A 13,743-nucleotide genomic window follows, 5' to 3' on the forward strand; every position below is an offset into this window, starting at 1 on the left:
TGAAAGTCCTGGGGAAAGCGGTATTAATTGGACAGAGCCTGTTATATTGAAGCTGATAGTGAAAGAAGATTTAACAGAGAAGGAAGAGGATAAATCTGTGTGATTGTATAGACTGAGGGAACCCTGGCTCCACAACGTTATATCTGTGTGTGTGTGGGGGGGGGAGGGAAAGCGTATAGGGAGATGTTGAACTCTCTCAAGGTCTATATCTTTGTTAATTAGCTATGGAAGTACTCTCTGTTTAGCCTGATAAGCTGGTTTCGACAACTGAAGTGATGATTGATGATACTCCTCATGTCTGAAAGTAATTGTTAAGAGTAAAAAATCTTTTCCTTAAGCAGTTTGTAACCTTCAACACTTGGGCTTTTAGTGCCTTCTTTTTCTTTCTCCCATAGCTTGTAGTTTCCCCTTCCCTTTTCATTGTAGTTTTGTAGTTTTTTTAGAAATGCAAATAAAAAAAATCCCCTTTGGGGGGCCAAAAAACACACACAACACCTCTGCTCTAACATATAGCAAAAGGGAATGAAAATGAGCCTCCTATTTCAAGCTACTTGGTTTCCTCTATTTAGTTATCAATAATTGATCAAACATTTATTTTGCAGCATTAATACCCAAGCTATATTTTTGCCTTATCATTGGATGGATTGTCACTAATCATTGCCCAGCTTATAAATTCAAATCATAGTGCTGCAATACATTCTTCAACGTCACTACTCTAAGGCAAATAGTTCCAATGGAAACATGCATATATTAACTTAAGAGAATCATAATACCATAAGTAAACCCCTGTTGAATCAGACTGGTAGCCCATCTAGTCCAGCAACCAGTTCCATACAGAGGCTGAACAGTTGCCCTGGAGGGCAAATACACACAGCATAGAGGTCAAAGCCTTCCCTTGACTTGGCTTTCTAGCACTAGATTTCAGAGGTTTCACAATTTAATCACTCATTGGGTAAATAGGTATTTTGTTTTTTTGTTCCATCCTGAATCTGAGAATCCAATTCAGCTAGCAGCCATCAGTTAATTGGTCTATTTCTAGTCTGTGGAAATCTGTCAAGTTATTCAATTGTGCCTTCAATCTAGATTTTTTCTTTTTTTATTTATAGTATATCTGGTAAAACGGATCGGGACTTAGGTGAATACATCAAGATCAAGGTTATTGCTTTAATTCAGTTATATGCAGCAATACATGTACAGCTTAAACCAATATTTTGGAATATACATTCACATTACAATGGATGTCTCAGATCCATATACATATGGCAATGAAGACATATCTACACATGTGATTCTATATTCAGCAAGGAAATCAAAGCTCAGAAACTCCTTCAACATCAATACTTTTTGTGGCCAAGAAGGAATTTTAACCCAGGTCTCCAAGATCCAAAGTCAGTATTTATCTACTCTAACATTGTATCACTCTGGCTTATTCCAGTTCTGAAAATTCAGCTCATATAATGAAATGATTAATATATTTTGTAGGCAACACATATCCCTTCTCATCAAAACAATTAACGACATCAGTGTTCTTTAATGAACTTTAGGCACTCATTCCCTCTTTCGCTATGCCTGTATATTTCATCATTATTTCTTTATTTCGTCAAGAGGTGGCTTGGATTTACCAGTTAAAAACGTGTATGCCCCATGGACTTAATACAAATATAGATCTATCATGTTATTTATAAGAGTTACTTCTTTAAGACTATTTGTAAGGTAGCAATACCACATGGTGATAGGTTACAACTGTGAATTTTTCTTCTATTAATGATTCATTCATTCATTCATTTTTATTACGGTCAGAGACCCATTAAACAGCATCTTCTATTAATGATAATGTTAAAAATGTATTGAACAAATGTATATGTAATATTCTATTAATTGTATATTTCATCATGGCATGTTCACAATTCTGCAACACACTAAAGGATTATTGACTTACTAGGAAAAAGGCCTGTTGTGGAAATAAATACAACGACCTCTAGAAAGAGGCTCTGGGTGGGTGCCCCGGCCTTGGACACTCAGTGTCAATTTGCTGTGGTGACCTCAGCAGGGTATAATGACACTGAGTCCACCATTTTCTCCAGAGGAATTGATCTCTGCTACCTAAAGAACAGTTGTAATTTTGAGTGATCTCCAGCCCTCACCTGGAGATTGGCAACGATGGTTCCCCAGAAGGGAATAGTTGGTTTGGAGGGTGGAGTCTATGGCTTTGTACCTGTCTGAGGTCCCACGCCTCCTGAAACCTCACCCTCTCCAGGCTCCATCCCTCACATCTCCAGGAAGTTCCCACCTGGAGTTGGCAACCCTATCTTCTTCCCAGCCAATCATCAACCTACCTTTATTTTCCCCTCACTCTTCAGCTTTCCACCCCCCACACACCTGCAGCTGCTCCCATGCTCTGAAGCCCTGACTGCTACGTCACATTGGCTGTCATACGGGGGCCACCTCAGCAGCATATAAGGATACAGAGCCCACCATTTTCTCCAGGGGAACTGATCTCTGCCATCTGGAAAGCAGTTGTAATTCTGAGGGATCTCCAGCCCTCACCTGGAGATTGGACACATTTTACATTAGAACAGAAAACTGTTTAGAATGTTAGAGGCAAAAGCCAATCAAGTCGCATATGCAAACGACCTCTGTGTTCCAAGGCAAAGGCCAATGAGGCTGCATATGCAAATAACCTCTGTGTTCTGATTGGCTATGGGGGGGGAGAGGAACAGCAAAATGTTTAGAATGTTGGAGGCAGGACTCAGGCAAAGCAGCCAGTGGATAGGGAGACCCTCTGAATGACAGATCAGAGAGCGAACTGATTTTGAAGCGTGTGGAATGTTCTAGAGAAGTGCCACCACCATTCGGCTTTTATTTATAAGGGAGATTGCTTCTATTTCATGCACTTCTAATGAGTGTATATCTAAATGTAAGGAAAGTGGCAGTCTCTGTAATAAAATATTTGGAAATGATACAATTTACAGCAATGGCAAACCAAGAGGTCACAAAGGCATCAGTCTCCCCCTTTAAATGACCTTGGTGTAACCACAGAATTCCATCCCTTCCTTCTGCTGCATGTCTAGACCAAGCCTGAATTCTTCTTTACCAACCTCCAGTCTATCAATCTCCCATCTGTTGTGGCTGTTCCCATCCAGATGGGAGTTGTCAGATTGCTGGGAAGCCTTCACCCACAGTTATAGGACTAAGCCACTCTTAAAAAAACAGCTCTGCTCGAGCTAGCTATGACTTCAGAAGGAATTTCCTGGGTAGCGGAGAGAGTATAACAATGGAGCATCTTTTCTTCTTTCCTTCCTGTAGCTGCCCCCACACCAAAGACTCTTACATTTGGGTATGGAGAAAAGGGATTAGGGTTGTCAGTCCAGTGCTGGCAACTAGCAGGAGCTTTAGGGGAGTGGAGATATACAAACAGGCATTGCGCCAGCACCATGTCACTTCTGGCATATACCCAGAAGTTACATCATTGCATCAGGGCAAGGCTCTAGGATTCCTCCCAAGTTTATGGCTTTTAGAGTTGCGAGCCCCTTGGTGGGGGTGGGGCATCCCTGCCCCCAGTTAGTGTTTCCCACTGCCGCTTGAAGCAGGGGTGGGAGAGAAATAAAATAAATGGCCATTGGCTGATGATGTGATGTTATGCCTCTGTTGGAATTGGCCAAGACTCTATGGTTTTACAATAAAATTTTGGGCAATTCCAAGTGAGGCATGACATCCACTGTGCCTCCCCCCTAACAACCCTGCTTCCCCCAAGTTTCCAGGTTGGGCCTGGCAACCGTAATGGCTTTACCACAGAGTTTCAAGGAAGTCCTAGAGCATCGTGCCAACACGATGACATCACGTCACAGTTTGGACTGGAAGTAACATTGCAGTATTGATGTGACACTGACACTGAGCAGCTGTGGGAAACCTGGGCTGCCACACGGGCAGCTTTCTGCTGTAGCAGGGGATCTTGCAGCCCTAGTCTGGATACATTGCATCCACTCAGGGAATACAGTAACAAAATGTCCACAGCCCAGATTCTGAGAGAAATGTATGGTTGTTGATTTGGCTGGAATTACCAGGTCACATAGGCCCTATGGAAGGAAGAGCTGAGTGAGGGCAGGCAGATAACTAGAAAAAGGTCCCATAACAAGGAATCTAGTAGGTTATGACCAGAAACAATTCTCATCAAAAAGCATACAATTATCTAATAATACAAAGATTCAGAGACCACAGTGCCCTAAACTGAATACCATTAATACTAGATGCTGCAGGCTATTTGTTAATCCAGGCTGACAACTCACTGGGCACATTTGCTTTTTAAAAGGTGGAACAAGTGTCAGAGACTGAGAGGCTAGTGGCTGGAAGAATCCCCCCTACAGTGATTAAAGTTGTTCTTCTCATAGCTGTTTTTCTGCAAAAGCAATTTGTGAACTGTTGCCATTTAAAAAAAATACTAAGGACGTTTCCCACTGATCACAGATAGGCAGCAACTTTTATAGTTATAGCAGTAGTTTCTTCTCATTGGGTCTTTTTAAATTAAGTATGTTTGACATATACAAGCTATTGTCTTCCTTTGAAGATTGAATAAACCATGTTAGTACCTGCAAAGTACAATGGTATATTAGTACCTGGTGAGCTTAGGTAGAGACTGGTTGCATTTTTCCTTCCAGCCACTGTTTTTATTTGCTGTTGCTAGTCTATGAGAGAAAGACAACTGTTCCTCTTCAGGTTCCATCATAATTGTCTTGGTAACTTTCACCAGGCCTGTATTACTTACAATTTATGACAGCAAAATTTCACCATAAGACAAAAAAAAAACCCAAACCCTAGTAATGCTACATTGCTTACTTGTTTTTTTTAGAAATTTACCACACACTCTAACTTTAAGATAATAATATTTAAAAGGTATCCATAGAAAATTAAGTGTATTTCATCTGCGTTATACCCACCCATGCCTCTGTTTCACCATATGTTAATACAATTATAAATGAAAAAAGCAAGTGAGAATTACATTAATTTTTCTCTTCATTATGACATTTCCCTGTAAAAACAGACTAGCAAAAGGCACCTTAAGATTCTGTACAAAATCACATAATCACTTATCACAGAATGTGAACTGTACTAGCACAGTATCTTCAGCAATGTGGTCCATAAATATTTAAGAGAGAAGAGTTTTTCTAAAAAATAACCAATTAGATTAGTCTTATTTGTGTTTTTAATTTTTCCACTCACAAGACAAAAATATTCCTGATATGCCAAAAATAATTTTAACTGGTTCCAAAGTCTCTGCTCTAGAGTTATTTACAGTAGGACAAAAAGGTTGAAAAAAATCAAATGATTATAGGCAATCTTTAAATCACTGTAGTAGTCATCATCGTCATAGTAGTAGTGAAAAGGCTACATACACATTAAAGAGAACAGGTTAACTGGGCAACACTAAAGTACTAGAGGAATACTTTACTTTTATAAAGGTAAAGGTTTCCCTTGCTTGAAAGCCAGTCGAATCCGACTCTAAGGGGCGGTGCTCACCTCCGTTTCCAAGCCGAAGAGCCAGCATTGTCCAAAGACATTTCCATGGTCATGTGGCCAGCATGACTAAATGCCGAGGTGCACGGAACATTGTTACCTTTCCACTGAAGCAGTATCTATTTATCTACTTGCAATTTCTTGCTTTTGAACTGCTAGGTTGGCAGGAGCTGGGGCCAGAAACAGGCGCTCACTCCGTCACGCAGCACTAGGGTCTCGAACTGCCAACCTACAGACCTTCCAGTCTGCAGCTCAGCGTCTTAACCTCTGAGCCACCGCGGCGCATTTTACTTTTATAACTGGCCAGCATGTAGGCTTTAATACTGTATTTATCAGTTTGGCGTTGTTGTTTTTAAGATGCTGATGGTGTTAATATAGTAAACTATGGCCAAAGCACTGAACTAGAATTTTGGAATACAAAATGTACTGGTTATATTTCTCAGAAATATGCCATTTGTTAAGGGAAGAGAAGACTCTACAAAAGGCACTATAGGACAACGCTACCTACTTGTATATTGTATAGCTACTTTTAAGTGTAAAAATGGTTTGCAAAATGTATATAAAGCAGCCCTGGTTGACAGAGTCAAGTTCTTTGGTAATCAGTAAGACTTGAAGAAGGGAAAAAGTGACTACCACTATTTCGTGATTCCCCCACTTGTCCTCCTGAAGGTAAAATATAACAATTGAAGGGACACAATTTTACACACCAAATTAAAATGGTTGAACTTGTCATGTTCCCTAAGTAGCCATAGCATTTCTATACAAAAAGACAGAATGGGTTTCTCTCTTTTAAAAAGGAAACCAAAGGGCTTCTATTAAATAATAAGAGCAAAGGGGAGTTTTAAAGGTCCAACCCAGTATGCTATGTACTACTTACCTTCAAAAGTCAAATAAAACTTTCCTCTGTCAAACCAGACGAGGGAAGGCTGTTCATTCTCTGTATGGCCAGGAGTTGAAGCGGGATGGGAAAGGTTAAGGAGAGGGAGAGAGAAGGACATAAGTGTGAGTCACAGAAGCAGGTAATTAATCTCACTACAGGGGAAGAAGAGACGCTGCAAGCCATTAACGTGCAAGGAGCAGTGGAAGGGAATTGAAAACAATATTTTTGTTTTGCTTTGGGAAACCAAGAGCAAAAAAGCAAGCTATGGAATCCTAGATGGAAGAGAATTTTTGCCCACTGGATAACTGTCTGGTTAGGAAGGAGGATTGGAGAAGTTTCCTGTTGCAGCAAAATAGGTATTTTAGCTACGCTAGCTTTGGGTATAATTTTCCACTGAGGATCACATCCCAACTACATTCAAAATACGCTGTTGTAATCTTGGGAGGCACAACCGTGCATGGACTCATCTGACAATGCAACATCAAACTCTTATCTTGTCTTGAAGGGGGGAAAACTGAAAGGGAAAACCTGGTAATGATTCTGTAGCTTACATGCATTCTTCTTGAGACAGACATGCGCTGCTATTATGGCATTATGTTTTTATGGATATTCAACATGGATGGGCTTCCTACATGGGTAAACATCTGTCTCTGATATTCTACTGATGCTGAATTGAGATTATCAAGTTACTGGGTAATATTTTGAACGTTAATTAAAAGCACAATCTTATTGAACATTCTTCAGAGGTTAAAGGTTCCAGCTCAAAAAAATATTTAAAGCTATATTTTTGCCTGCTGTAGCCAAAAATTACCAGTTACTTTGACTCACACCACTTAAAGTCCAGGAAGTACAAACAAATAACTGAAAGCACATGATGCAGTCCTTCTTCTGAAACTAAGTTTGGACTTTTAAATTGACTGGCTAGAGAATGCTTGGGAACTATATGTAAATCACTCTGAGTACTTAGGAGGAAGAGCAGGGTATGTATAAAAAGTAAATATTTGGTGAAGAGTAATAAAGGTATTCCTTACATATAGATGGATCACACGACAATAGTATGTCACCTCTCCCAAATTCTGGTCACTGGAAAATTGTCATGTATTAGGCTGCGTTTTGTGTGTAGCTTGAGTTCCACTGTTGGATATAAGTATGTATTTGTATGCACTTGACACTCATGGTGGTGAGGGTGGTAGTGAAGGAGGCATTCAGATGATAATGACTTGGATTTGTAATCCAGATTTCTTGAAACCACTCTGCTAGTACAGTACCTGCAGGAGTTTCACAGTGCCTTTCAAAGGTGGGCAGTTTGTCAACATAAGCATCATCTTCTGAAACCCATGAGCAAAAGAAATGCAAAAGAAAAACAATGAAAACACAAATTCCAAATGAAAATTAAATAGCTTGCTTATTAACCAAAACACAAACATTATGAAAAAATAAAGATCATAGACATAGAATGGTGGACACATGGTTTTTTATTATCAAAATTGTATGCAACAATCACTACACCAACCTATAATCAAATACAAAAAGGGACAGACAAATAAATGAAATAATTCCGTGTTATATTCCCAAGTGCAAACTCTTCATATATGGGATAGTTTTTTGCAGCAAGAGCAGTAACACACAGGAGGGCACTGTAGACTGATGGGTGCTGGTTAAGAGTTACCTATTGTGACTCCTCAGCTAGAAGTTCTCATGAGTAGTTACTACTTTCCATCTCAGAATCACAGAACTGAAAAGGGCCCCATCTACTCTAGCCCACTGCAACTGCAAATGCTCCCTAAACTAAGAAACACATGATGATTCACTCAGCTTAAAAAACCCCAGAAAATAAGATTGTCCAAATTTTCCCAGAAACACCTTCCATTGTCCAATGGATCTTACAATTGGGAAGCATTTTCCAGTTTGCTTTACTTAAGCTAATGCTAAAGGCTGGTCCAACCTCATCAGATCTTGGAAGCTGCAGGGTCAGCTCTAGGTAGTATTTGGATGGGAGACCACCAAAGAATACCAGGGTCACATCATTGAGACAGGCAATGGCAAACTATCTCTGAATGTCTCTTGCCTTGAAAACTCCACAGGGCTGCCATAAGTCAGCTGCCACCTGATGGTAAAAAAAAAAAAAAAGTTTCTCTCCAATGGCCTCCTTATTTGTGACCCTGCTTAGTCCAAGTCTTAATACAGTCAAAAGTAATTCTCACCAAATATGCTCTGTAATAAACAAAACAAAAATACAAAGGTCTGGGCATTACAGTTCCTAGCATATACTTCCTAGTTGATTTTTTTTTTTAAAAAAAAAAATTGATTGTTTTACTTTAAGCCTCTTCAAGTGTGATACATGGAGAAGCAGCAAATAAACAAACAAATAAATACAGCTATGGTTCTGAACAAAGCCTTTGTACATCTGAGTAATTCAGTAGTGGCCCAATGAACTCAGTGTTGAATTAGACCCTGGGGGCTCTTTAAGTACATTCATCACCTCTTGCTGCATAATTTTTAGTAGGATGCACACATGTATCAAACATACTAGCTGGTTATGTGAGCTTTTATGGTGCCAACTGAACCTTCAAATCACTGTTATCTATTCCTTGAAAACAGAACTACTCAGTCCCAGTTATTCTGTTCCAGAAACTAAAATATCCTTAAAAAAGTACTAAAAGTTATCTTTATGACAGGGGAAAACTGAAAGGAGGTTGTTAAAATGAAGATACTTTTTGGGAACATGGTCTTGCCTCTGTCCCTACTCAGAGAAAATGTTGCAGAGAATACAGAATTTGAACATTTAATGAGATTTTCCCCTTTACCACAATGAACAATCAACAATAACAAAGGACAAACAGGTTGGCCCCAATATTATCAAAATGTGCCTGTGCTTAATGTATTCAAGAAAACACTCTAGAAATAATTTCCTTTGTACGTGAGAGTAAACATACTCATGGCCATATCTAGAAACATATCCTACATCAGCTCAAGTTTCTAGGAATGAATACACAAACTGAACACCCACGTATTAAAAAGTTAAGAGATTGTGTAGGTTGATTGAGTGCATGTTCAATATATTTAGCCCCCAATTCTTGACCTTAATATTATCAGCATAAACAATGCTCATGCTGGTTGCAATTAACAAATAAACAAATAAATGTAGCCGAAACAATAAAGTACAAATGAGTAACTCCTTATTAACCATTTTAGTTCTGAATTTCTGCAGTTCCTTTATCCCACCATATGCTCAATAAAATCTCGAAAGACAACACAGAAAAAAGCTACTGTAGCTTTGGTGATTTTAGCACACAGGACAGGCATCTTTACAAACATATAAACATTTCCAATATACAGAGCAGCCTTAACATATGCATGAATACTGAGTCATGTTCCCTGTCTTGTTTATGAATCAAGTTCTTGGATGAGCCTTTAAAAACAGTGGCATTCTGTGGAGTTCCTTTCTTCAGAGAATGCTGCACTACCTTACAATTTAACATTTACTTTAGATAAGGCTTTTGGTTCACCATGACTCTTTTAAAGGGCTGCAGTTCCAAGAACTTACTTGTCTACTATCCATTGGGGCATCTAGCTCCATCACTTAAAAGCTGAAGGAAGAGAGAGGTATGTTTGTTTGAACTCAAGAAAGTAAAGGAGACTATGATATTTGGCAGGTCTAAGATGGCAGTTTACATCTCTGTACAGAAGAAGTCATACAGAAGAGGTAGGAATCATTCTAAGGATTAAATAAGCAGAGCAGCTGGATGAAGCCATTTATCCATTGCCAACTTGTCCACTCTTGGCCAAAGAGCCTTCACCTTGGCCCACTTTAATACTTTACCATGAACTCTGTTCGAAGGTACCCACCCATCCTTTACTCTTAACATGTTTGTCCCTGCCAAATGAACAGGGCAAACAGTTGACCATATGTTACTGTATTGTCAGCCGTATAGTGACATTTGGTCTTTAAACATAACTACAATCTTACCAAATTTTCCAGGCAGACCTGATGGATTTGATGTTTCCCTCCTCCACTCAGATTATTCTAATGACACCACCTTTAGGATGGCCAAATTTTACATCTCGGCATGTTTAACAAGGAAGCAGCTGGTTAAGTCTTATTAATTATGACTATACTATTGAAATCAGACTATTATGTGGCTTTGACTCTAGTGTCAATCTCATTTGATCTATGATTGCAATAACTAAAGTTACTTACTAGCATTAAATAAGGAGGATGTATCTATTCCTCCCAGGTACTATCTATTCAAATGGGAACCCTTTGGAATAAAATTGTTACAAGGAAGACCCAGGACTATGGTTCTGAGAAAGACTGGCCAGTGTTCATAAGGAAAAAATATAAAGTATACCTTTTCAGGCAGCTTTTTTCTGACATTGTTGAAATTGATATTTTAATGATCAATAGACCTAATTCTCAACATGGTTGAGATACTTCAATTCAGAGACTGGAGCTGAGAAGAAATAAGACAGATCATCCTACAAAACTGAGAAAAGCCCCAGTTTTGTAGAAAAATCCAAAATCTAATCCATCCATCCATCAATCAATCAATCAGTGTCTGGGAGGTTAAAATCCCCCAAATTATAAAAACAAAGAAACAAATGCTCTCAGTGGCTGTTACTAGGCAACCAGAACAGTACTGTCAGCCTTCAAGTCTTGGTTTCTGTTAGTAAAAGGCAGTGAGAGGGGGAGGACCCTTTCCAGGACTGTTTTGGCCTTTGAGGGGCCAGGCCTAGCAGCAACCACTGAGCAATTTGGTGCCCTGAGACTTCCATGATTCACCTGGCTGCTTACTACTGTTCAACAACAGCCATCCTATGAAAGCCAGCGTGGTGTAGTGGTTATAATTTCAGAACAGGATCTGGGAGACCTAGGTTCAAAACCCAACCTGCCATGGAATTTCAGTGAGTGACTTTAGGCCAGTCACACATTCTCAGCTTAACCTTCCTCACTGGGTGGTTGTGAGGATAAAATGGAGGAGAGGAGAAAGATGTAAGCTGCTTTGGGTCCCCATTGTGAAGAAAGGTGGGATATAAATGAAGGAAATAATTATCAATATAGATAAAGATGGGGGAAGCATATAAAAAGTAGGTTGGCGGGTGGGGTGGGGAGAAAGAAGCCAGGAAGGGTGACAACAATGAGGGTTTCCAGCAGGAGGAGAAGAAGTAATAGTGTGGGGAAGGGAATACGGGGGAAAGTGAGGTGTGACCTGCAAGTTCTTGCAGGTTACCCACTGTGCAACTGGGTCATAGTTTTCCCGAGTAGAGGATGCAAAGGAGAGGGAAGGAGAGACAGCTGAAGATAGGGGGGCTGATAAAAGTAGGTTGGCTAGTGGATGGGAAGGAAAGAACTAGAAGAGGCTATGGAGGATTTTAAGGAAGGGAAAAGAGGAAATAGCAGGGGAGGGCTAAATAAGATGCCCCCTGCAAATCCTTGTGGGTCCCTTATTTGTGCTGTACAATTTATAAGTTAATTGTAATTTTTAGCATTCTATTTTATTTAAAAGTTATAAGATACTGGCAGCTGCCTTGGCAGAAGTTGGCTAAATAAGCATTATAAATATTTTAATTAATTATAAAATAAATAATTGCAATATTTTTGTAGTCACAGCATCTCTTTCTACACATCAATTTGAAGGGTAGCCAAATTTGTGAAATCATGTTGCATAATATGCCAAGAATCTTGATTCTTAAACAATGTTTACCTTCCCAAATAAGCAGAAACCAGCAATGGTTATTATGTTTCACAGCAATTTATTTAGAAAGCCATCACATTTATTTAGAAAATTTTATTTTGCATGTTTCTGAAATTTTACCCTGAAAAAATGAAACACTAGAGAACAATTTTACATTCACTAACAGAAAATACTGGTAGTGAAAACCGAGTGTGTGTGCGCTCTCTCTCTCTCTCTCACAAGCAGAAGAAATCATGGTTGTACTTATATACATAAGGAAATTGTAATTTTAATGGGAAATGATCATGTTTTGATCACCTGTTATACACAAAACCTGAGTTAAATATTCCAACTAATAGGCAAAACCTTTCACTAATCAATTTAGTCAACCTCTTTGCAAACTTGTCCTTATATATAATCACTGATACCAGCACATTACTCAACAACAACATATCTCATTAAAAGCTACACGGATGAAGTTTCAAACAAGTTGCACCAGCCCATGAAACATATATACTTGTATATGCTCCTGCAGAGTGCAGGGGGTTGGACTAGATGACCTGCAAGGTCCCTTCCAACTCTAACATTCTATGATTCAGTGCCAGTCAGTCCACTGACTGACATGCATTGCCATCACTATGGTCATTTTATTGACCAACAGCAAGAAGGAGTAAAGCATATAGATATATGAAGAGAGAAACACAAAGTTAGAAAATTGACTCAAGCAGTCTTTCCCCTCCACACCATCCACTTGACATACAATATGCAAAGAGAAACAAATGTGATCTTAGGTTTTTCAGAAGGACAAACTAAAAATTCAAGCACTTCAAACCACATTCAGTCTTCTAACACTTTACAACTGAGGGTTTGAATATATGCTCCAGTTGTGAGAATCAACTTCTAATAAACAATTACCTAAAAATGAACTGAAGTGTTTATGCACACGAAAGCTTATACCCAGAATTAAAATTTGTTGGTCTTAAAGGTGTCACTGGACACAAACTTTGTACTAATGATATGATTGTGTTCAGAATCAAAGCCAATGGTTTCCCATAAATGTGGGAAATACTATGTTCATGTCTATCACAAAAATAAAGACAACACACACACACATACACTTTAGTTCATTTTGGTTTTCCAGATTGTCAACTTTGACTTCCTTGAAAGCAACATCCAGCTGGTTGCCACTCATTGAGGACAGTCATGTGGACAATTTGGTCAAGAGAAAGCTGAGCTATAAGGTGTAAACACTCACAAAACAAAGTTTAGACTAATAGCAAAACGGGTCCAAAGACAGGGAAATACGGAAACACAATTTAAAAACCTCAACAATGTAGCATACAATGAGAACTGAAGAAGACAAGAAATTATCTGTAGAAGAGCGGAAGCATTGATGAAAGGATAGCCAGGTCATAAAGGAAAACCTCGAATCTGCAGCATGAAACAGCCATATCAGAAAAAAAGAGGATGATTTAAAAGTAGACAGAGAAATCAAGGCCCGAAAATGTAATCAAAAACGGCAGAAAGACCCCAAATATTTGTTGGTCTGAGCAAAGTGGAGAACAGGAAGAACAGAGAAGACCAAAGAATGAAAAAAAATCAAAGGCATCCCATGCGGTCAGCAACAGAATATTTAGCTAACCTAACCTCTACTTTACTTTTTAGTACAACCTTCCA

The 13,743-nt window shown here is 39.0% G+C and overlaps 1 protein-coding gene across 1 annotated transcript in view; it reads right to left on the minus strand.

The window, feature by feature from the left end:
* SGIP1 (SH3-domain GRB2-like (endophilin) interacting protein 1) overlaps nt 1–13,743 on the minus strand; it is a 154,995-nt gene that overhangs the window by 45,357 nt on the left and 95,895 nt on the right. Inside the window, exon 18 of the mRNA XM_015415785.1 lies at nt 6,389–6,448. Coding sequence (XP_015271271.1) covers nt 6,389–6,448 — 60 coding nt within the window. The remainder of the gene's footprint in view (nt 1–6,388; nt 6,449–13,743) is intronic.

The sequence above is a fragment of the Gekko japonicus genome, unplaced genomic scaffold (genome assembly GCF_001447785.1).
Source record: "Gekko japonicus isolate JY-2015 unplaced genomic scaffold, Gekko_japonicus_V1.1 scaffold20, whole genome shotgun sequence".
Taxonomy (NCBI): domain Eukaryota; kingdom Metazoa; phylum Chordata; class Lepidosauria; order Squamata; family Gekkonidae; genus Gekko; species Gekko japonicus.